The sequence below is a fragment of the Ostrea edulis genome, chromosome 4 (genome assembly GCF_947568905.1).
Source record: "Ostrea edulis chromosome 4, xbOstEdul1.1, whole genome shotgun sequence".
NCBI classification, from domain to species: domain Eukaryota; kingdom Metazoa; phylum Mollusca; class Bivalvia; order Ostreida; family Ostreidae; genus Ostrea; species Ostrea edulis.
In genome coordinates, this window is record NC_079167.1 from 42,127,407 (window position 1) to 42,154,435 (window position 27,029).

Below are 27,029 nucleotides of genomic sequence, written 5' to 3' on the forward strand. Positions count from 1 at the left end.
ATGGTTTCAGTAAGGATGATGATATCGGATCGAGTTCGCAAGATTTTGGAGGTGATGACGTAATGACATGGATCTCGTCATGTGATGCTGGTTTGGACTAAAGGTACAGCTATAGATGTACAATGGCAGACTACTTGCTGTCTGACGTGTTTCATACCGATTCTTAGTCCGTTCTTAACAAACTACGGATAACTCCGTTTACCAGATCAAGATATAGGGTTCACGGTGGGTGTGACCGGTCGACAAGGAATGCTTACTCCTGCTAGGCACCTTTCGTTGGCTTCCAATTGAGAAACACATCCATTATAAAATTCTCCACTATATAAAGCGATGCACAACATAGAGGAGATTGGTCGAGGTGGCTCAGTGGTAGAGTGTTCGCTTCGTAACCGGGAGGTCGTGAGTTCGAGACCCACTCGTGCCATTGCCGCGTCAAACCTAAGACGCAAACATAGGTAGTGATTGCTCCTTTGCCAAACGCTGGGCATTTAGAAGTGAGACCCACTGACCTTAAAACGGACGTCCCATGTTGCGGCAGGCGTTGGCACGTTAAAGAACCATCCCTGTTACGGCCTTGAGCGCTGAGGTCTAAATTTGTGCTACTTCACCTATAGATGGTGACGTCACAATACGAGTGAAAACTTCAGGACGTAAAATAAACAACCAACAACAACACAGATGAGATTATAACTACATATCAACCTGGACATTCTCTGAAACCTGGACATTCTCTTAAACCTGAAGAACCACAGCCTTCTTTAGATTTAATATATGGCAGCAGACGCTTGCATCTTGTCGCGGCTTCAGTATGGAATTATCTGCCTGTGAGCCTTATTCAACACTAAAACACATCTGGTATACATCATCTTTAGCTTACATATGATTGATTTTTAAAGTGATTTTATCCTGATCTTCTTCATGACTTTAAGAAGAGCTCTGTTTAGTACATCTGTTGTATTTCGTGTCTTATTTCTAGTTTGGCGTACAACTATTTTTAAAATCACAGCATGTTTAAATTTTATTCATTTATTTTAATTTATTCTAATTTCATTTTTATCTCTCAGCACAGCCGTCGTCTCTGTCCCCTTATATTGTTTCTATGTCGTCTTATATAGAGCTTTAGAGTGATTTTTATCAATTATATGATGCGCTAAATAAATAGTGCATATTGCATAGTAAATAGATGCACCCTATAACCTAGGGGTATCGAGTTTCAGAAATTTTACTATAAACCTCGATACACTAAGTCTAGTGTGCTAGATGTTCAGAAATATAGAAGAATACATTTTTTGTAATTGATTGAATATTCATGCTCAATACGAACATTAACTAGGTTTGCTTCCTTGATGTGTACGAGTAAAGAATCTTGTAAAACTGAATAATTAATTCAACAAAATCCGGTTTCATTTTTCAACATCATTCAAGAATGTCGTAGTATGTTCTCTCTTTAAAAACAGGAATTAGAAAAAAAAAGGTGTTTAAGAAATATCGTCCTGTCTCAAGCCTGCCATTTATTTCCAGATCCCCTACAGTCAAATCATCTACATGATAAAAAACGATACGTTCATCATTCAACCGACGCTGCTCTTTCGCATTTGATGATATAACAGGGGATGCTTACTCCTAGTTACTGGGATTCCATATATCCCTGTGAACTCGAAATAAAAGACACCAAACTATTAACTTTATGACAAACGGGATGATTTCAGCTTCCCCATCGTCGACATTCCATACATCACCTGCATACTGTGTTTATATCTCTCAACTGATTCGATCCGCAAGAGCTTCTACAGCGTATGATCAATTTCTAAATCGAGGCAGGCTACTGAAAATCAAATTGATGTAACAGGGGTTTCAATAGTCTCGTTTAAAGTCAGCGTTTCGCAAATTCTATGGTCGTTACAATGATCTAGTTTGCTAATACAACCTTTCATTATGTCAAATGCTCTCTGACGTGCTTCACACCGATTGTTAGACCGTTCCTGGCACATATTTTGACTACGGATTACTCTGTTTACTTGATCAAGATATAGGGCTCACGGTGGATGTGACCGGTCGACAGGGCATGCTTACTCCTCCTAAGCACCTGATCCCACCTCTGGTATATCCAGGAGTTCGTGTTTGTCCAACTCTCTATTTTGTATTTCTTATAGGAGTTATGAGACTGATTACTGTTCATTGTCTTCATCTTTCATCTCTAAGTTTGAACATAAGCATAACGGCTCCCGTTATGTCTTGTGAATTTAAGTCTCAGAGATCAGTACCAATGCATTGCTACTGGTTAGTCAGTGTTCAGTGGCTTACATTTAGAGTTTAGTGTACCGCAGGGATTCGTCCTTAGCCCTAATATGTTTCTGCAACATCTGAGGCAAACACAACATCGGGGTTCAAGTATTATACATCATCGGAAACCCACTATCTGTCGCATTTCTTTTTCCTCCCGTGGGACACAACACCGAGGTTTCACATAACTCATTAAAATGCATGACCTTACGTGACCTGTCGAGGACCCATGGGAATCGCCGTAAGTAATTCCGAAACTCCGAGCGTCAGCAGTAATGGCGACGTCCATGGAAGTGTGTGCGTTTTGTTGTGCCACTATCAAAGATCGGGGTTACAAGGCTGTCATCAAAAACTTCACTTGAACAGTACAGCTATTAAATCGGGTATGCAAATTTAACGAGTCGATGGTAACGAAAGTGGACCAAATGAAGGGGGAAAGAGGTAAGTTGTAAGCCTAAAAAAACACGACAAAACGCCAAGCGGAAAGACGACAAATTAGGTCGATAATTTGCAGGTTTTGTTTGTCGTCTTTTCGCCTACATTTTGTCGTCTTTTCGTTCTGTCATCTTTTCGTTATTTTGGGGCGAAAAGTCGCTGTAATTGTAAAAGTGGCACAAATCAGCCACCATAAAAAGGATACAAAATACCTCTGCCAGAATACTTACACGTACAAGGAAGCATATTGAGCAGCGAATGCTGTGCAAGTCTTTAGGGCTTTAGAAGGAACATCACCCCTGTATTTACAAGAACATAACGCTCAGAAAACCCAATACTACTCGTCTACCCACGTGTACGAACGAATACATACGGAAACAGAGGAGTTGATATATGCAGTGCTAATTTGTGATGCAGTCAACACAAAAAAGTACGATGTCCAAGGGTCCGTGTTTGCCCTACTCTTAATTTTGTATCCTTTATAGAAGTTGTGAAATTGATCACTATTCGTTAGCATCACCCTTTCATCAAACATTTTTTAAATTTTTCATTTTTAAAAGTCGCAATTCATTGTGAGATGGAAATAGTAACGGGGCCGTTCGTCTGTCTGTAGCAAGTGAGCCTTATTATAATGAAGAGAAGATAAAGAACAGTGATCAACTTCACACTCCTATATCAATATTAAGCCAAGGGTAAAACACGGACCTCTTTGGTTACCAGAGGTGGGATCAGGTGCCTAGGGGAATAAATATCCATAAAGTACGGCCAAACAATATCGGTATGAAACACGTCAGGAAGCATTTAAAGGGGCATAGACACGATTTGAACTAAAAAATCTCAAATTTTATTATTCCGTTTTTATAGTTTGCAATGCTTAATTAAAGTATTTATAATGGTCAACCAAAATTTGAATATCAGTTGTTGAGTTATAAGTGAGATACAGCACTCGCAATTCTTTGTTATCTAAACAAGGCTTGTGCCATGTTTTTGTTTGCATTAGACTGTTTAATAGAAAATAACGTGTTTAAATCAAATTGAGATATGCCAAACTATAGAAACAATTCAATTGTGTTAAAAATTCACTTATGAATTGAAAAAAATCTGCTTTAAACGAAACCTTTATTAGTTTATTCAACCTATGCATTGAAAAAAAATTAATAGTAATAATTGGGGGGAGGGGGGATCATGATCCATGCCCCAAGTGCCTGTGGGCACGAGCCTTGTTTACATGAAAAGGACTTGTGACCTCTGTATCTCCCATGTACCTTGACTACTGACATTCAAATTTTACTGATCATTATTTTAAAATACCTTAGTTAATAAATTCTAAACATTAAAAGTCAAATATTAAAATTTGAAAATTTTCAGCTCAAACCGTGTCCACGCCCCTTTAACCCAGTGATGGCTTATATCATTATAACGGAACGTAAACGCTTGTTCGATACTTCTTCTAAATCCTACCAACACGACATATTCGTAGTCATTGTTAATAATAAAGTGTCTCTTTATCATTTCAAATCTATCGTGTAGAATTTCGTTAAACAATGAGATACTGTGCCACCAACGCTCTGAAGAAAATGCTGGTGGTCAAAAAGTGCTGCTGTGATTGACGGCTGAAGGTAAACATTTTAACTTTCATTGTACTCATTTATATTTTTACATCAAAAGAACTGCTCTTATATGTGTGACTCAGCTATTTTTAACAGTAAAGGTAGCTGAATGTTCTGTCATTAACTTTGTCATTAATGTTTTCTAATGAAGTACCTACTAGTATACTAAAATCTAAAAAAAAAATTCCTCAACAAAAACAGCCTTGATTTTACTTGCTGTTGAATGCATAATAACGATAATCTTAAATAAAATAATATCATAAATAAGAATTTTGATGAGACTTTTATATTGAAACACTTATTCTACGTGAGGGCATTGTTGACCACACCCTTACAAGTGTTTAGTTACACAATTGTCTTATTGAGAATAAGTTAATAACACGATTGTCTTATTGAGAATAAGTTAATAACACGATTGTCTTATTGAGAATAAGTTAATAACACGATTATCTTATTGAGAATAAGTTAATAACACGATTGTCTTATTGAAACTAAATATCAACACAGCCTGACACCAGTGTAATTCTTTTCAATGAGCATTCCATTCTCAATTTCATTGTTTTTACATTTTATTCTGACACACTGTGTATTCCGACAAAAGTTGTCTCCCAGTGCAAGTCGGCTTATACAGGTTTCACTGTATACAGATTTATTACTCAATGCTCTATTGCTATTGAGAATAGACTTTCAAAAGTCAAAATTTGAAATTGATCGTATCCATAAGATTTTGTAAATCAATGAAATTTATACCGATATCATAATTCAAATATGATTTAGATGTTGATGAAGTATATTGGTATAATTGTCACAAACCAAATATTGGACAGAATTCCATTTAATGGCTATGGAATACAGTAAGGTTAAAGTAATATAATTTATTTCTAAGAGGTCAAGTTTATTTGTTTTTCGATATATAATTGTGACTCCTTGATTTCCTGGTTGTATGATTGTCTTTTCTTTTTAATTTTTCACCTATTTATACAAGTAAATTTGAATTCGCAGAGATACCCGTGTTACAAAACAACGAAGATAAGACACTCGCAAAATATAACAATTGTAAAGCACGAAACATGTATTAGCTTGCCATAGAAGTCATACTTTTTCATGCACAAAGAACTTTTCCAAGTTGAAATGCCTAAAATAATGCTCTTTTAAAGTGCTTCAAAGAAAATTGTAAATTGTCACGCTTAAATCATTCACGTTGCTTGCATCATTAGGACATTAAACTCCAAAGTTTGCTTGAGAAATTCATTTTGCACATCGGCCGTTTGGTTGTATGTTCATATTTTTTTGGTGAAATCACTGTCGTCGTAACACAAATAGCCGTACTCTCCTCATTTGTCAAAAAAAGACGGTAATGCAGAAAGTTTTTAACTGTAGTGGTATATTTCATGGGATTAAATTTCTGTCGAGAAAACATTAGCAATGTGTGGGTTCATTTTCATTTGTTAGGGATTGTGATTGCACTGGCCTCGGGAAGTTTCGCTCTTGATTTTTTTTTTTTACTGTAGAGAACTATGGGGGAGAAATGTGAGTATGTAAATATAAGTATCATTTTTATTTTATTTTCATATGCAATTATTAGTATACCATAGCCACACTGAAATACATCGTGTATTTATTGCAATAAATAAATTTGCTCGAAAAACTATTATCTAATTATCCTTCTTCAGTGCTTCATATCTGAATCAATAGTGACCAAAAATTTAATCTGCAAGGACTTAAAAGCTTTTTTATCTAAAATCCTGAACCGTGATTGTTGGAATGCGTTAAAATTGAGGGAAAATGAATTGGAGAATGAAAAAAAGCAATCTCCAATCCAATTTCATGAATATTATGTAAAATTTCTCCGCAGCGAATTATTTATTTCTATACAACACTGTTTCTTTCATTGTTTCTATATAAATCATAATGTCAGAATTACGGGGGGAAATGATTGCAAGATGTATGAATTCTAATATGTACTGTGAAAATGGTTTAGTCATTTTAGTAGCAATCGGCGAATATGAAATTGGTAGTTATTCATTATACCTTTTAAAGATAATAATCCCATAGCATGGTCAAATGGTCAAAACAAGTAAGCAGCACCTAGGTCAAACATCTATATTTGTAATCAGATTCAGAAAGCATTCTTAGCATGTTTGTTTAGAATTATTTTGATCGCATTCGAGAATTTATCACTTTAAGTTGATATGTTACGACCTTTAATTGAAGTTCTACAGAGTGTGACCTATACCCGGTACTCGGAGTCGTCGCAGTGAGAATTCTTCATCTTACCAACGCCTAACGTGGGACCGCAGGTTTTAAGGTTATATTCGAAAGCCCCATGATTATCATTTCTAATGCTGGTCACTTGGCGAAGGAAAGTTTTAGCGCAGTGCCGGGATCGAGAATCGAACCTGAATCTCTCCCGGTTGGGAAACGAGCACCCTGTCCACTGGGCCAGTGCGATCTGTACCCCCCCCCCCCCCCCCCCATATCTCTACTGTACAATGTTACCCTCAAAATCAAAAGAAGGAGTGAGGAATAACCCATCTTCTGTTTAGCATGTGGTATCATAGAAAACGAGCAAGTTATTCATTGCACTTTCTAAAATTAGGATTCTCTTAGCCACAAAATCATGGAGATTTCTTTGTCAGATAAACCGCCTTGGAGTTGACAGATGTCCCACGATATTTGAAAAATCGTCCTTGATGAAATGGATGTCCCCTCTTAAGTTTGTCATTAAATGTTCACCGTCGTAACTGAGTTTTTCTTCTAAATGTAAAACCGTCAGGCTCTGAAATAATTTCAATATGTTCTCAAAGTACCATAAATAGGAAATACGACTAAAACAAATACAACATGTCCCCGACATGTGGAACAACAGAATGGTCAGCAACAAAACCCAAAGATATGGAAAATGCTAATATGTAAAATGTCTTCTTAAGAAAAACAAAACTATAATTGATACACTTTAAATACAACACCGTTACATAGTGTATAGTCATGTTCAAATTTGATACCTGATGGAGAAAATCTTGGCGAATCATGTTTGTGTTGTGACCAATGGTTCAGTTGAAATTTAATAATTCTTTTTAAATTCACCTTTTTTTAGTACAGAATCTTCCAGAGTACATGAATATTTATAGTTCTTGTACACAGTGATGCTTAATTGTCTTTTTTTTTTACGCTCTATTAATTAATTATGCAAATAAGGGCAATTTTGAAATTTGTCGCCAACACCTGTGGCTACAGTACAGGTTACAAAAGCAGGGGAATATTACCCAGAGGTTCCCCGGAACCGAATCACTCACCTGAAGGTCATAATAACCATACGCATGATAAAATATGCGTAAATAAACAGAAATATCATACGTCAACATGTGAAATATTGCTTGGTAAGGTCAAATTTTAGGTTTGGCCAGATGTTATATAGAACAGTAACAGTAAGCTATCCTTATAACCATCCGCCAGGAGGCGCTCGGTTAAACGATGTGAAAGTTTAAGTTGCAGTGTGTTTGTGCGAGGCTGAAATTGTATATACATAAATACACATAAACTATCTATCAGAAGTATATTGTGCAAAGTCCACTACTGTAAAAGAGAGCTCCGAGTAAAAAGAGAGTTCCAAGTGAAAAGAGAGTTCCGAAACTATTCCCATATTATCTAAAGCAAAGAATGGGATGGATACAAATAATAGATACTGCTTTATGTTTTCGTATTGAAAATGTCTATGCATATTCAATCAAACTTGGTACAGACAATCCCTGAGTGAAGGGTCTTTCAAATACAGTCCTTTGTAAAGGGAGGTAAAAGACAATCGTGATATCAGGGGGAGATAATAGACAATTGTGAAATTAGAGCAAGATAAATGCTTTGCGGCCGATTTCTGACGCTTACATTAATAAGTGTCTTATTATAGATTTGTGCTGAGTGCATAGCATGAATGTCTTATTTTCCTGACAAAAGGCAGGTTTTCTGTGAAGAACCGTCCAGCGACGGTGGTTAGATTCTATTGACATTTAACATTATGACCTTGACATTTTTGCTGTAACCAATAGATTGATTACTTTTGAAGTATATTTACTTCTTATGTATGCTGTTAATAACTTTCCGTCTACAAATAGAGAATGAACAAAAGCAGTAATTGATTCGGAAAAAAAAACCCCACTAAACTGTAAAAGAAACTCCGCATTTTAACCATGCTGAAAAAGATTTGTTTATCTATTGTAGACTTTATAGAAATTGAACTTTAGATTCGAGCACTTTCTTGTGTTAATGTCAATTTTCAACCCAATATCACATGTACAGTGAAGAAAAAGTCACTACGTCTATTCCTTCTTCAACTATATACTACAGAATGTATTGTACAATAAAAAAACAGTACATGTATTACCAATCTGATTAAAATAAATAAGATCATCGGAGCGGATCTAAGATCTGGTTTTAATCAAATTGCATACTTCGTGCCGGCATACTTCATAAAGATCAAAAGTATGCTGGTGTGTAGTCTCATGTATTTTCAAAATGAAATTATTTCTTACATATTTACACTCCTTTATATCTTTATATCTGTCGAAATTCTTATCCGTTGAAATGGACGGACTATAATAATCTATATTCATACGCGCATTGGTCACAACTTTAGCGCAATTCATGATGAAATGGACTATCATTACAATTAATTTGTAGAGATATCATAGGCAAAAACATTTTAAAATGTAAATATACGGAAATGAAACTTAACATCGCCATGTTTCATGAAAATGCGCAACGGTTACTCTCTCTCTCTCTCTCTCTCTCTCTCTCTCTCTCTCTCTCTACCAAGAATCATAACAAAACACAGCACTTAAATAACTGGAGTTGATTTGCTTCAAAATAATAAAATTTCCTGAGGTGTTGGTATAAATAGAAACAGTTCTCATTCGTGACAAATCGACAAAGATTTAGATATTACCAACGAATCATACGACTTTCTGCAATAAACTTCAAGCTTCAAGTTGAGACTAACATTGAGTTGGACTATAAGTGGTATTATATTTATATCTGTAAACATGAAATTCAAAGTAATTTGTTATCATTCTGAAACTTGTGTGATAAACTATTAGCTTTGTGTTGATTTTTATTATGAATTATACATGTACATCAGTTTTATTTGTGACTTTTAAAGTTGATACACAGAAATGAACGAGATATATTGCTCTGAATATCGTCTCAGGTTTTTGTATGGTTATGATGAATAACGAATAAGATATTTTTAGACATCCAATGCTCACTTCCGTGAGTTTAATCGACCTTCCAAATGGCCATAAATTGTACACAAATCATTGTAATGGCAAGTATTTAAAGGAGACTCGCACTTGATCTGTAACCCATTCAAGTATAAATTTTCATATCGATATTTGAGGGAATAGCCCCCCCCCCCTCAAGAAAAGTTCGAAAATGTCAAATCCCTGAAGTTTGCTAAGTTCAAGGTTCATAATTCTTTCAAAATTAGGTCAACAAACTTGATCTGTAACTCATTAATATAATTTCATGGCTAAGTTTTCAATTCAATAGCTGCAGGGATTACCTAAAAACTGTAGAAAACGTTTGTATGTACTGACGGACAGACGGACGGACAGGCTGATCACTGTAGGGCACCTGCACTAATCAAATGTGTTAAATGTTTTCTCTAAGTATACATGATATTAAAGATGATAATTAACATATTGATACAAACTATGCTGCCCGGGTCCATGTGTACATCAAAGAGTATCTCTCACCATTTCTATATATATACATAGCACGTCACTTAATCCTCTCAAGAACTAGATTGATTGAATTTACGGTACAACATAAAAAAGACCTGAAGGAAAAATGACAAAAATATATCAAGATCATTGATCATGTCCTAAATACATAAACAATAATTAAGAAACAGAGCAGGAATCCTTATTTACACAAGCTAATTGTTTATTTGTTTGATGATGCCGAAGAAGGAACTTCCCCTTTCAAAGTAAGAATCAATCTCGCCTTCATTTCTGATTTCTTGTCATTCAACAAATCACAATTCGGAATGAACAGATCTGGCATTTTTTTGGGACCCACTGTCTGCTTCCAAATTTGAATATGTTAATGAACCCACCTGAGAAAATGGTTTGACATAGACTGTGAGGGGTTAAGCAAGCAAGCATCATCTATTCTTTACAACAGTCTCTAATTTGTCTTTCTTAACAGTTTACAACTTGGTGGATATGCATAGACCTCAACTCCCGTTGCATTATTTATCCTCTGCCATCTGATGTCAGCGGAGATTTTTCACATTTGACAAGTAAGTCTGATTTAAAGTTCTCTAACATTAATTACAACTTAAGTATCCTAATCTATCTTGGACATCTATATATATATCTTTGATAATTTCTGGAGAAATTAAGGTCTGGTGGTATTTTAACTTTGTACTAGTATTGTGTTATTGTGTATTCAAAGGATGACCCGCTCATCAATTTTTCATTTTAATATTATACATACAGAAATAACTATGTTAGAAGGATTTTGAAATCATAATTAACCTGTCAACATTAGCCAAGTTAGATTATAAAGAAGATATTTTAAGAATCCATTTTATGATCCGTATACTAGTGTTTTCAAATTGAAAAAACACAGGAGTCTCTTGCCATCTTTCCCTTTGGCTTCAGGTAGAAAACTTTTCAAATTACCTGAGTGTACACGGTGTATTATAGTTTAGTATGTAGCTAGTATTGACATACATAAGTTATTGAGACTGAATATGCATGGCAGGAAACATATTTGGTAAAAAAAAAAAAAATTTTTAAAAAGCTGGTAAAATGCAAAACAAACTTTCCGTTGCCCTATAAGAGGCTGTGGACAATTTTGACTGGGGGAGTTGGCAGAAGAAGAATTTACATACATTATCTTAACAAATTATCGAAGAACATGCAGAGAGACAGAAATGGCCATTAATCTTCTAGTGTCACATGTAGATGGTAATACAGACTGCTTCTGGTGGGGAATTATTAAAATCTGGCTTTCATTCGTATTCTAGGAAGTTACAATTACAGTTTGTTTCCGTGTCGTAATTCTCCAAGTCTTCAAAGGCAATGCCCAAGTTGTCTTTCTTTGCATCAAAATAAACTAGTTTCACAATTACCTCGTACAAAACAGTAAAGAATAGATACAGATTATAATTGCTGTTCAACTTCAACCCATGCAGTTTCACAATTCCGCTTTTGTCTAAGTTTTGATATACATGTATATCACTTCCTAGTAGCATCCTGATATATTGACATCTCCCATGTTTCTGTCTACGATATGTTTACCAATTCTAATGATAGCCATTTCCTCATGAATGCGATGCAGATGTGAACAATGTGAGTATGAATCTTGATAAATATAGTACGTCTGTTTTAACAGCTGGGGATTAAGACAAGAATGAAAGTACACTAGTAATACATGTATAAATATATTTTTTAAAAATCTCATTTAGTTGACGCTCTAACTGAAGCGTCGCAGGCTATTCTCCCATGTATTTTCAAAAATAGAATTTATTTCTTAATTGCCTTTTCGCAAATCAATATCAATTTGCCTTAGTATCAGGCGGGAATAGTGTTGACACATGCGACATAAATTGAGGAAGACCTGGAGTCACATTTAAAACAACCACAATTGTTCTCATAGATTTGTCAGTTACGTCGCTTCCTTTATTTGAATCGACAAATCTAACTTTGCATTCTGAAATTCTGAAATTTACCTTTCACTTCCATGATCTAAAGAAAACTGTACATGTTATTCTTCATATTATTTTAAGTATCTAGTAAATTGTGATTTTTTTTCCAGCTGTTCTTCCCCTTCTGGTGGCAGCACATCAAATGTGGCATTTTGCTTGACATGCAATCCATTTTATCATTTTTAAATGTCAAAATAACGTGTTCGTTAAAAGCTGGATTTAATTGAAATATACTTTAAAACACTATCGATTTTTTACTTTGAATTCAATGCAAACACAATATTAAATCTGCACACATGTTTTAAAAATTGATAAGTTTAGAATTATTTATATTTATGTTTAGTGAACTTACAGTATTATGACGTTTAGCAATCATGTCAATTTTGCTTACAAAACAGCATTTATGTAATATCAACTGCTAGTGGATTTTTAGATCATTATGAAAATAAGATTTTTTAAAAAGACAAACAATGGTTGTCCAAAGTCATTGTGAGTGGTTCTGTCCTCCTTTCGTTTTCACACCGACTGTTTAGTCCGGCTGTTCTCACAGTTTTCAATCCAGTTTTTGTGTTCATTGTATGTAAACAGGACAGCTAAGTTTTATTCCCTGCAATTTTACTTTCCGATTTGAACTATGGTGTAAATAGCGAATATCAAAGTGCAGCGAAAATAAAGCTGTATACAGTATGGTATCATGATTTCTAAAATTAGAATGCAACGAAGCCTTCCCCACTGCAAGAAACATATCTACCATGTACCGTCAGGTGCAATGAAATCACTCAGTGTCACTCTCTTAGGGCTTGAGGGAGGGTGTAATTAATGCTATTTTAAAACTTCAGAGATGTTGATATCAATTTCATTATTTGTGAGAGCTTGCAGGATATTGATGGAAACTCGAGGGCAAGCAAGCTTATGGGATATCGATATCAATGTCATTATTTTTAAGATATCGATATCAATGTCATTATTTTTAAGATATCGACATCAATGTCATTATTTTTAAGATATCGACATCAATGTCATTATTTTTAAGATATCGACATCAATGTCATTATTTTAAAGATGTCGATATCAATGTAATTATTTTTAAGATGTCGATATCAATGCCATTATTTTTATGATATGAATGCTACTATTTTTAAATTTAGATATTAACATATTCTTAAGATGTAGATATCACCGACATTGTGAATACTTGCGAGATATCGTTATCAATGTCAGTTATCTAAATGATATCAGTTATTCAAAAACTAAGTAGGCTCTATCATCTATTCGATTAAGTGATATCAATCAATGAACTGGTTATACCACCATATACAGGTTTTGTAAATAACAAATCGGCGCCTCATTGTTTGCGGTGTTTTAATTACTTTTCATGCCATTATAAAAACTCGCGACGTGTTGGTAGCAAGAGCTCGTGGTGTAATGGTTTATCGGTATTCATAAGTAGTTTATTAGTATTTATAAGTTCACGGATACTCCTTTGTTAAGTTTATTTGCCCATGCTCTTGATCACTAAAATTTCTCTACGATCCTCAAGCTTTTCAGATATATAAATCATTTCCCTGGTCAATACAAAATAAATTTATTCATTTTAGTCTGCACAAGAGACGGTTAGTTTGAAAATCAGAGGTCAATTCAGGCTTGTCAACTGTTCATAATGAAAAATTGAAGATAATTAATGGTGATCAACCACTTAAATCCTATAAAAATCTACAAAATTAAGAAAAGGACAAACACGGACCTCTGGATATACCAGAGACGGGATCAGGTGCCTAGGAGGAGTACGCATTCCCTGTTGATAATGCGATATATAGAAGTAAATGATATAGTTAGCTGTGATAAGATGTCGATATAGTATTGGGGGACAAGGATTGGCTTAATGGGGCAGAGTAGAGAAGAGTCTGATGTAAGTTAAAATTACTAAATTGTAACCACAGACAACGTAATTTTATCAATTATAATAACATTAAATTTCATCCCTGTGAACATTATGTTAACAGATGACAGAATATGTTTTGCAAATGAGATATTTATCAAAATATGGCTAGGCTAAGATTTTGCAAATTAAAAAGTGGACGGGGAATTTTGTCAAGATAATCATGTAAAACAAAACAATTAGAAAATTAGGACGTCATTTCATTTTAAGAATGTCCTTGGAACTTAGTGAGGTCAGCTGAACTGCTTGAAATTCACCTAGATTCAATCATACTTTTAGTTTACCATAATATAATCAAACCATTTACTGAAAGGAATTTTTTATTTACACAAGGAATATATGTATGCGTGTCGCATACAGATTGGTTTCGATACAGTCATATGTATTCCTGCAATGTTTAAATAGTTAATTATCCTGAACCTCGTACTCAGAAAAGATTTTGAAGAAAATGAAGAACTTGATATGCATGAAAGGTAAAGATAACGAACAGTGATCAATCTCATAAATCCCATAAAGAATACAAAATTAAGAGTAGGGCAAACACAGACCCCTGTAAACATCACAGGTGGGATCAGGTGCCTAGGAGGAGTAAATATCCCCTGTTAACCGGTCACACCCGCCATGATCCCTCTATGTTTATTTCTGTTCCTTGCTTCATTTTCATGCATGTTCAGCATATAGTCGTATTGCTTTTATTGTATTATTGTATTATTTTATTTTGCTTCTTCGTTTAAAGTTTTGACTATATAGCGTTAAGCGTCCTTAGGACAATACAGTTTCAAGCGTCTGTAGGACTATAGTGTCGATCATCTTTAGGACTATATAGTGTCAAGCATCTGAAGACAAATCTAATATTTATTGAAACAAGCCGGTGTACTTTTTGAAAACATTAGAATGACATTCCCACGGTTTGACCACAAATACTATATTTGATAAAATAATAAATGTCAGTAACTCAGTCTGTCTATAAAATAAACTTGGCCGTTATGATGCGACTAGAATTTGCTTTGCAAAGTAGCTAGTTAACATTTGAATGATAACAGTGAGGTTGCAAAAATCGTAGCTGTATATACAAGCCATATATTTACTGCATCCGGGGACTTCTTTACATCTATGGTGAATCTTTCACCCTCTACCAAACTGACCATAATCCTCATTCCTACATGTACCTCGGATAACGCATGCGTAGAATGAACACCTTTATTGTGTTTATTCTGGGACAAATCGCACAAGCTTTTTATATATTAACAGTAACCCTCTTATTCAAGAATGAAAGGGTAGATTAAGCATATTACCTTACCTAAAGATAAGAAATGATTTGAATTTAATGCAAAAAAGGAACTCTAAACAAATTGCAATACCGAAGCAACAAAACAGAAATGGACAGATGGGCTACATTAAAGAAACCTCTAACACACACCTTGTATATATACATGTATATCGTTCACCATTGTACTGAACTTCAAGGTAATATTCAACCTGTCGCGATTAGAGAGAAGATAAAGACCTACTAATTTTCAATACGTCTTAATTAACTGAATGTTTCGTCTAATTTGTCAAAACGGTACACTTTCCCCACAAGACGTTTTGTTGTAGGTCTGTTTTATAGACACATCATTTACATAAAATAAAGGGCGACAACACAGATCAGGGGAGAGTACTCCTGTACATGATTAATTGTAGTTAATTAAGGGTGATGTACTCAATAAAAATCTTGTCTACCGGGACTGCAAGGCTGATTATTTTCTACTTTCAATATCATGTAGCAAGGTTTTAGGGGTTCCACTGATGCAATGCTTGGGAACCCTTGAAACCTAATTAAAGAACAGTATATTTTAATATCTATGACGATTACACATTTTTCTTTAATTACAAATATGTAACTTCAAGTTTCGATCTATACTGATAGATGCAAAGTGGAATGAAATCAATGATATCAATTAAGAGTTTAATTAACCACAAAATAATGTTTAATGACGTTGCATATTCGGATGACAAATTTCGGTTGTAATTCATGGGAATGAGCCGCCCATACACTCCCTGACAAAGTTTGTGAATAATTGAAATGGGCGTCAAAAAAGGCTCTTCCCATACATAGTCTTGCAACCTTTCTGGTTCTACATGACAAATATGATGGGAAGTGCTTTGATTTTTCATTTCTTTTATCATTTGGAAACACAGTATAACTGTAATTGAAAATGGTATCAAAGATTGCATTTAATGTTATAGAACGTTAACATCTTGTAGTGTTTCATATCTTTGTCGTAGAGCAAAGGAGAAAATGTACGACATGTCTGACGTAGAGGGGAAGTGGAGAGTGGTGTCAAACCACGCAAACTTAATTCAATCACCTTTTTGTAAATCGATTGTTCACAGATTGAAAACAGCATGTATAGGTGTCATCACATACATCAACTGTCATTGTTTTCATGACTAACAAAACTACAAATAGTCACTAGGATTTTCTTCTTTCTTAATGTTGACCGATTTATTATTCAGTTACTGTATAACTTATTTCAATACACTTTCTGTTTGGCATTTATTTCAAAATATAATAATCTAATAATCGAAGTGTTCAATGATCAATCAAATTAATCAGTAATGAAATCATATCTATATCAAAATCATTTCCCGACTTCCACGTGTAGTTGTCTCGAAAGAAAAAAAACTATAGGATGTCCTACTTTGTTTTCAAGCACGTGTAATTTCCTTGATATGCATATACAAAGTTTGTGGGTCAAGATTTAATATTGACATTATAATTAACCGTATGTCCATATAAAATGGAATACACAAAATTATTTTTCAATTAGTAATAATGCAATGTAAATAAAAAAGCCAATGTACATATGTTAAGATGTAAAATGTCAAAACCTTTGAAATCACATCCTTGCAAATTATTCCTATTTACTGTAACGAAATATTAAGTCCATCTCCATTCATTGGAATAATATGTCGTGTAGTGGACCCCGTGTCAGCATTCATGTCATAGTGCATATCCTTGTCTTTAAAATATTTGAACCTTGTGATATAGTATTGACATATGCAAATGAGCTCATTTACATATCTACACTCACAACATAAGGTACCAATAACCATTTCTGCTTGTTTTATGGTGTCGTAATGAATCGTCTAATTTATTTATATGACAAAACGCATTATAACTCTATTAGCACATTGATTTGTAACTAATTTCCTGTAATTTTGAATGTACGCATGACTTCGGTGCAACTTACTTGATATTTAGACTGTCAATATGAAACAAGTATGTGAACTGTAAATTCCTTTCATTGATTTTGCAATGCTAAGCATTATTAAAATGCACCTCATACTCAGTACTGCTTTGTGTGTACCGTAAAATGCATTTCCTGTGCATTGTTCAAATATTATATGAATATTTCGAATATACAAAGATATTATCCTATCTAGCGGACAACAGAGAGGGTACTGGATATTTCTTATTGATAGTGAAGATGTTTCCTGTTCAGCAAGTAACTAATATCCCTGAAACATAACTTATTAATAGTGAAGATGTTTCATGTTCAGTAACTAATATCCCTGAAACATAACTTATTAATAGTGAAGATGTTTCATGTTCAGTAACTAATATCCCTGAAACATAACTTATTAATAGTGAAGATGTTTCATGTTCAGTAACTAATATCCCTGAAACATAACTTATTAATAGTGAAGATGTTTCATGTTCAGTAACTAATATCCCTGAAACATAACTTATTAATAGTGAAGATGTTTCATGTTCAGCAACTAATATCCCTGAAACATAACTTATTAATAGTGAAGATGTTTCATGTTAAGTAACTAATATCCCTGAAACATAACTTATTAATAGTGAAGATGGTTCATGTTTAGCAAGTAACTAATTAATATATCCCTGAAACATAACTTCACATGTCTCTTCCATCGTTCCATTTTTTTCGTTGGAAAATAAACTTGTAATATTCCTTTCCCCATTTTCTTTCTCCTAAAATCACATTTACTTTCTTCTTTAAAGATCGTTTACTTTAAATCTCAAAGAACACCATGTACATTCTTCCTCTGTTTGTTTTTATATTTGGGTGTTTAATCATGCAGAACTGTGTTATATATACTTATTCTCTTCCTTCTCTGCCTTATACAACTCATGTGTACACTTCCTGTTGTATTCTTTTCCCACTTCAAATCCAAGAAGACTACATTAGATTTCTTCTTTCAAGATTTTTTTTTTTCATTTTGATTTCTAGAAAATTACATTGAAGTTCAGTCTTCAAGTATTTTTCACTTTACATCAGGGTTAGGGTTTCTTCAAGTTTTTTTTCTCTTTAACAAGTACGGTTTATTGTGATCTTCATTTGTTTTGTTTTTCACTTTCAGTACTCTGGAGTTGATAGTTTAAAAAAAAAACGTTGGGGTTCCTCATTGGCACTATCTATGTAGTCTTTGAAGACCAGGAATCTCAACAGCCTGTTGGAATTCTCATGGGCACAAATTGGGCTCCTATGTTAGCCGACCTGAATTTGTATTCTTATTAAGAAACATTTATTCAAACTTTTCTATATGAAAAGAACACCTTGCTATGACCTTCATCTTGACATTTAGGTACATTGACGGCGTTTCATTTATGACCAATATTCTCATTTATATGTCCATTCGATATATGCGCATAAAAGACAATAAAGTCTTCCACATCAGTTTCATATTTGTATATTTGACTGAATATAGCCGTTAATGGCAAACTAACAACTCACCTTTATGACTAACGGGATGACGTCAGCTTCTCCATCGTCAACTTCCCATATTCATGTAGCAAAATACCATTAACACTTGCATGCGGTGTTTATGTCTCACAACTGATTTCGTTATGGGAGATTATATTTTGTGTTTGATCAATTTCATGGAGGCAGGCTACTGACAAAGAAGTTGATGCTGCATTGGTTCCAACAATCTCGAATTTAAAGTCAGCATTTCACAAATTTTATATTTGTTATAATGATCTTGTTTGCAAATACAACTTGCCGTTGGGTCGAATGCTGTCTGATGTGTTTCATACCAATTGTTAGGCAGGTCTTTACATACTAATTTTGACTTCGGATTACTCCGTTTACGTGATAAAGATATAGGGCTCACTGTGGGTGTGACCGGTCAACAGGGGGTGTTTACTCCTTCTAAGCACCTGATCCTACCACTGGTGAGTCCAGGGGGTCCGTTTTGCCCTTCTTAATTTTGCATTCTTTTATAGGATAGAACTGCTCATTATGTTCACTTTTTCCATGTACTATGAAACAAGATATACGATCGGAAGAGTCTTGATAATGTTAACGACAGGAAGGGTTACTATAAAGTTAACATTCAGAAAATAACTAATGATAATCAGGGAGTTTTAAAAATAATAATAACGAGCGAATAATGATGATGGTCTTGCATTTACATCTCGTGAGATTATGAAAGTGAAGATAGCGAACATTGATCAATCCCTCCATCGTCAACTTCCCATGTTTATGTAGCAATATTCCATTATCACCTGCATATGGTGTTTATATTTCTGAACTGATTCAATACGCAAGAGCTTGTTCTGCGTATAGTCAGTTTTTAAATCGAGGCAAGCTACTGACAAACAAGTTGATGGTACAGAGGTTTCAACAGTCTCGAGTGAAGTCAGCATTTCGCAAATTCTATGGTCGTTATAACGATCTAGTTCGTCGATACAACCTATCATTGGGTCAAATGCTGTCTGACGTGTTTCATACTGATTGTTAGGCCGTTCTTGGTACACTGATTTTGACTATGGATAACTCCGTTTAATTGATCAGGATATAGGGCTCACGGCGAAACCTCTGTACCATCAACATCAACCGGCCGATAGGGGATGCTTACTCCTCCTAGGCACCTGATCCCAGCCCTGGTGTGTCCAAGGGTCCGTGTTTGCCCAACTATCTATTTTGTATTGCTTATAGGAGTTATGAGATTGATCACTGTTCATTATCTTCGCTTTTCATAACTCCTATTAAGAATATAAAATTAAGAGCAGAACAAACGCGGACCCAGGTTGTATCATTCAACCGATCATGGAATTCAAACGAGGCTGTTGAATCCCTGTAATATCAATTTGCTTGTCAATAGCCTGTCTCGATTTAAAAATTGATCAAACGCAGAACATGCTATCGCGTATCGAATCAGTTGAACTATGAACTAAGCAAATAAACTTTTGTGAAGTAGTAAGAGTTTATTCTTCTGGGTTGGGGGGTTATATCCTTTACATCTTATTTGAGAATATTACATCCATATAAAGACATCACCAGGTCTAGGCGGAGTCCCACACATTTTCACTTATACATGGCTGAAACAGTTAAGAGTGTCAACACCTACCGCGACCAGGAACCTCTGGTTTTGAGGTCATATCTGAGAGGCTTGTGATTTTTCTCTTCTAGTCCCCGTCACTTGGTGAAGGAATAGTCCCTACCTAAGTTAAATATGTTGGTTTGATGCGGCATCGGGTTCGAGAATCGAACGCGGGACCTTCCGGTTGCGAAGGGACTTCCATGACTTGGCTACCACGACGTGATTAAACAGAATTTAAAAGAATGAACAATACATCATCATAATGACCGACTCCTTTTTAGAACTTGAATAAAAATCTAAATATCAGCAATACATGTCTATTCCTTTTAAATCCAATCATCTAGCTGGGTAGCTCAGTAGGTTAAGGCGTCGACTGCTGATCTAGTTTGTGCGTTCGAGTCTGGCAGGGATCTTGATTTTTTTTTTTGATTTTTTTTTAAATTACTCTCTACTAAAACTGCGGATTTCTTTTTAACTAAATAAGGTAAATTTGAAACTTTTCAAATTCAAAATATTATTTTACATATCCTCCACTTTCCATCCATATCAGATTTCTCTGGTGTGCTATTCATCCTTTTAAAATACCATTGTCCTCTTATTCATATTTGAAACAAACACCACTGGATCACATGGTCGTTTATAGTAACGCCTACAATCATCATCTAAAACAGGAAATCTACTAGTAGCTTTACTTTCAAATACTTTTGTTCGATCTCGCAAGCAATCTGTTTCCATACATATGCGTTAAAATGGCATTGGTTTCGTGATAAGAATTCAAACTATATTGAATACTATAACATTCCAAAGCGGTTACGGTTTGGGGATCTCATCCCGTCTTCAGAATGTGTTTGTTGTTGGTATGAACTAATTTGTTTATGGTTTCTAGAAAAAAATTTCTAGGAGCCATATAATCTTAGGTAATCATTGTCCCTAATATGAATATATGTTAGATTATGTTATTTCTCATAAAAATGCCAAATTGTTTTTTATTTTACAGCAGTAAAGTCTGAAAACACAGGTAACCAACTATTTGATCTCCATCAAGTTGCCCTAAAGACAGCACGCAGTCAAGTGTGACCAGAGAAGGCACTATTACACGAGCGTACGACCGTGATTAACCCCTATTACGAGCATGACGGAAAATCAACTACTTCCGAAGAGCTAGCTTTCTCGTCAGAGTAATCGGCGAACTCGACAACGAAAAAAGCTCAAGCGCAACTTACATCCCGCCAAGCCTGTTCGTTATCAAGTTGTCGATTTCAACTCTCGGGTAACTTAACAACTCACCAGTGGAGAAACAGAAGAAAAAACAAACGTTTTCCTTAAAATGGGACATTTATCTGAATATTTGAATCAATGAGGATTATTTACAAAACTTCAACCATAAACTCTTGAGGCCAGTTACGTCTTGTGATTTTTTTGATTTTATTTATTGAGTGATATTTTAACTATCATGGGATTTTTATACCTTATCAAGACTTATTTTCTCACCCTCCTCATTTCCACGTGCACCAGTTATTCACATTGGCAATATGAGGTGAGTTCCATTTTTATCTAATTCTTTTCTCTTCAAACGTCTACGACTTTTCCAAAATATAATATTTATGTTATGTTTTATTTTGTAAATTCAGCAAGGCAAGTACCATTGTGTAATTTAATGTTGTGATATTTTACGACTGTGCATTGTGTACTTTAACCTCGATATTTCTCAAACATTTTTCACAAAGCATCAAAGGAAAAGCGCAAGCATTGCTTAAAAAGGGGAAATAATTTATTGCATACGTGAAATAAAAGTTACGCTTTGTCAGCATAATTCTCATTAAACAACCTTACGATATATATTCTCACATCATCATGCAATAAATTCATAGCTGAATTCGTCTTCATACAATTTATAACGTGTTCAAATGTGCGATGCATTTAATTTCAAAACTTGGAAATAAAAATTAGCTGCGAACAGACAACATTTAGTAACACGGAAAAAAGAAATAATTAAATAAAACCCGTGTCTTCTGTAGGCGCTTTATCTATATATTAGAATATCAGACTACTTTGTTTGCCCATTTCTGACTTCATGTGATAGACATGGGTAGGTAGTTAGACAGACATTTTATTTTAAAGACATTGCAGTTTACATATAATCGTCTTTCCAAATAGGGAATTTGAAACTGAGGGAATTTCACCACGAAGATATACTCATACTTTACAAAAAACTTGAATAAAATCGTCAAATGCAATATCTTGATAATAATATGTAAAAAAAAAAAAAAAAAAAAAAAAAAAAAAAAAATTTTTAAATTAACTTTTGAGTCAGAAAATTTATTTCAGTCGCTCGGGCGAGGGCAAATATTTTAGCCTTATCGAACATTTTCCTAATGCGAACATTACTTCGTTCAATCATGAGAGTGCATACAATTAAATGGAACAATATATAATGTATAGGTAAAGACGATCAGATTGATATTCACAGCACATAATCTTGATGACTGAATAACAACCAAAATGTTAATTTGAAATCTACGCCTGTCACTGTTCAAGAGGAAAATATGTGATTATGAAGCGACACTCAATAATTTCCAAGGAATATATTATTCTTTTTATGATAAATCTTAGCATAATGTAAGCTTTGCTATGTAACACTACACTCCGGTAACATTTAAGTGGCATTTTCTTGACCCATTGCAAGCACATTAGTAAATTAGTGGTTAAGGAACGTGGTGAGACTGAATAATTTTAGAAATCTTACAAAACGTTTTTAAAAATGATTTTCATTTCTACTACATGTATATACCACCTTGGGGATAACTTTCATTTAAATTTACAACATATTGATGAACGTTATTTACACTTGATATATTAAGATTCTTCCCCAAGACTTCATTAACAATGTATCAAATGTTACGGGATCATTAGCAATTACTAAAAAGGGAACAGAACGGGAATCATGGGAAAGGTATTGATTAATGACGTCATGATTGGGAACTTCCGCAGCAAAGCAAATGAGCCATTCCATCAGTGTTCTTGCTCTTTGAGAGAGAGAGAGAGAGAGAGAGAGAGAGAGAGAGAGAGAGAGAGAGAGAGAGAATTCTGTACAAAAATTCCAAGTCTTTAAAAACAATAAACAATAATTATATGCAAGAAATCTAATTGATGGTTACTCCCGTCGCATTTGAGTGTTTTGTTAACAAGTATTTTGACCGAACAAGTCATAATATGAAATAAAAACCACAGACTTATTACCAGGAATAAAAACAAGACTTATTACCAGGAAGCCTGCGAATAAAAAAAACCAGTGGACGTCCTACTGGACAGTGACAAGAATACTTAGTAATTAGCAAATCTCTACCAATTCTTAGACGACTACAGGGTCACGTGAGACCAAAGAAACATTTCGGTATAAGAGTTTCCGTTAGTTACATGATTTAGTGTACAACAAGGGCATTTCAACCCCATGGAGTATTGTTATACATGAGCTTTATAAGGGTCAGTGGATTGTCATTGGTCCCAGAACACTTCTGTGGACAACCACTTCAAAACAAACACTGGTGTGAATACATTTAAGCGTACCAAGCAAGTATTGCATCACTGACCAGGAAATTGACATAGTATATAATTTTCTTATCAACAAAGTCAGTTATTGATATAGATATTCCAAACTTCATCCCTTTCTAAATTTTATTCATGGAATTGAAGAAGAAAAAAATTAAAAAGAGCATCGCATTTATTAAAGTTAAGCGTGAAATGATTACGTAATGCACACTACACAATAATTTCTTTTATATAAAAATGAAATATATCACAAAATATGCACAGGGATCCCGCTATAACCCTGTTTTATCTGTGCGGGTTGACATGCTTTAATTAGCTTGATTGATAGTACTCGTTAGAAAAATAATCGATAATTATCAAAGTCTGACACGAAATGTTTTCATTTGCATACATAAGAGTATCGTCTGAACAGACTTTATATCCATTGTTTCACCAAGACCTCAAATTACAATTGGCAATTTCTGGTTGAGTTTCTAAGACCTTTGTGGATATTTGTGATTGCCACATATTTTCAAGGTCGACCGATCGCTTTTCAGCTTCATTAAACCAATCCCTTGTTTTATACTTTGATATTAAAAAAATGGTGTGAATTTTGAATAAAAAGCACTGGTTGCTGAATTATAAAACAGAGCTTCATAATAAAAACATTCACGAAAAATCAAAGGTCGCAATGAAATATCGCTATAGTAAGAACATACTTGAAAAATGACGACTCTAAACAGGACTGACAGCTGTACAATTGCAATTCTTAATTACAAAAGCATATGTATAAACTCAACAAATCAATTATAAATTTTAATTGCCACCTTTCTGGTTAGGTTCGGTGCCGATTTAGTTGATATAGCCACGTCGTCTGCTTATTTTCTTTTGACACCTGAGGTTGGAACAACTTCGTGCATTTCCGTCATGTTTCTTTTGTGCAATATGTCAATAAAATTCTAAGGGCATCAATTTAATTTTAAAAATTACTTCTAAATCAGGATATAGGTAAGAAAAACTACATGACATGTGCTACACGATTTCCAATATCAGTCTTAGAATCGCTCTGTTCTATACATTATATAACTACAGATGCTTTCACAACAAAACATCTGTTAAAGGATTGCCATTAGAAGGAACTGTGATTAGTAAGGCCTACAAGTACCACTACCACTAGTGTGAATCATTAGACGCTAGCCCCGGGCTACTATTTGAATACACTAGTATTGAGTTGAATATGGGTAGAGACCCCCGGGGGATAAAAGCTCTGATGTCGCTTGTGCTAATCTTATGCAGTCGTATAGGTTTTCGGAAAGAAATAACGTAAGCATATCTTATTTGTTTCATTACGTCACTATTACTGACGTTAAATGCTCCAATCTGGCCTTTATAAGCCTGTTAACATGGGGGGGGGGGGGGGGGGGGGCAATAGCCTTTTTAAAATCAAGAGTTCAATTCGATATATTCTGAAATACATTTACATTCCAGTATGATTTTGCTATAAAAGGGTTTAATAATGAAGTGTTTTAAAAGATTATCAATATGAATGAAAAATTCTCGACGGGACGTAAAACAAACAACAGACAACCGCTTGCCTTGATGTCACACAGCCACACTAAACACAGCCACACTAAACATAAACACAGCCACACTAAACACAGCCATACTAAACACAGCCACACTAAACATAAACACAGCCACACTAAACACAGCCACACTAAACACAGCCACACTAAACATAAACACAGCCACACTAAACACAGCCACACTAAACATAAACACAGCCACACTAAACACCTCCAATAACCACTACACCAATTCAATAAATCATGTTGAAGAAGCAACCATGACTATGACATTTGACTGTGAAAATGGGATCTAGTGATGACATTTTAAAAAATATCATCTACATGTACAGTCAATGTAAATATAAGCGCATAATATATGAATAAAAGTTCACGCGTTTTATTCAATTCATCTGCAAATCGTTGCGTGTTACCTTGCACAATGAATATCATAAGTAAACTTTTGATGTTAAAATAGCTGTTTGAACTTTCAATGCATGATATGCACGTTGATCCTTGGTTCTGACTTCAATCTGAACCTTTGGCCGCCAGAAAACATATCAGAAAACCGTAACAGTATAATTTCTTTTAAATGTCTCATTAACAAAGAATGAAAACAGCTGTCAACACTTACGTATTAATAGAGACTATTAGACAAATTATACAATGCAATAAATAGTGCTACGATATTAATAGATCATATCCCCTCACCATCAAACACATAATGGTCTCATTAACCGTTCATTAAATTTTGAATCGTAATGATCTTCAAATTTGTGCATGACCTCTGACTATTTTTACTCTCCATAAAAATGTTCCTCTTCAACAAAGAGTTTCCAATATGTCCTGATGATCTCCTATGTGTTCTTTGACAGTTTCCATCACCGCCCAAAAACAGTCCAGTAATAGAATTATTAATTGTCATACACAACATCGGTGCATCCATCACGCCGAGAATGCATGTACTTATGCCGCAAACAGAGCTTCCTCGTTATGTTCTTTTTGTACTGCCAAATGCAGGACGCATTGTTTTCTCTCAATGTCGTAAAACTACAATGTTCGTGTTTTTGGTTGTTGTATTTTGTGTGTGTGAATTCTTAAGGTGAATACCCTAGACTCAGTCACTTCTTTGTGTTGTTAGGTGCATTTATCGTTTCTAGTGCATTGTGTACGAAAGGGCTATGAAAATAGTTTGCTGCACATTTCCTTAAAATAAAATTTATAGAGGTAAATGTATTCGAAATATGCATTACTAGCCAGTATCAGAACGACAACTGGTAATATAAACTGTCATATCACGTTAAAAGATTCAGTTCTCTTGTGCTTTAAGGAATATTTTATTCTAGTCAAAGTTCAGGGCATATTTAAAAAGAATTACGAAATTGTCGGTCTGTAGTATAGGTTAACCGACTACTTTCTTCTTCATTTAAATTGTAGTTTGAACATATTTCATTCAAAGTACAAATGTATTAGATAAAGTCTAAAACCTTCTTTTGAATATATGCTCGCTTCGTCTCGTGGCCTGTTAACAAACGTCTGGCTTGATGACCTCAGTAATACACGAATTGGTTGGACGGATATGGAATCCTGACAATGGGAATATTTTTAAGAATATGCAGGCAGTG

The 27,029-nt window shown here is 34.5% G+C and overlaps 1 protein-coding gene across 3 annotated transcripts in view; it reads left to right on the forward strand.

Moving 5' to 3' along the window:
- Window positions 1–5,688: 5,688 nt before the first annotated feature.
- Window positions 5,689–27,029, forward strand: part of LOC125672019 (A disintegrin and metalloproteinase with thrombospondin motifs like) — a 32,332-nt gene continuing 10,991 nt past the window's right edge. For 2 of the 3 annotated variants that reach the window (XM_048908070.2, XM_048908072.2), the window contains exons 1-3: window positions 5,689–5,858; window positions 10,530–10,623; window positions 21,309–21,848. In XM_048908070.2, coding sequence (XP_048764027.1) covers window positions 21,765–21,848 — 84 coding nt within the window. In that variant the 5' untranslated portion in view covers window positions 5,689–5,858; window positions 10,530–10,623; window positions 21,309–21,764. Of the gene's footprint in view, window positions 5,863–10,529; window positions 10,624–21,308; window positions 21,849–27,029 lie in introns of all 3 variants that reach the window. The other variant, XM_048908071.2, reaches the window with a different exon arrangement.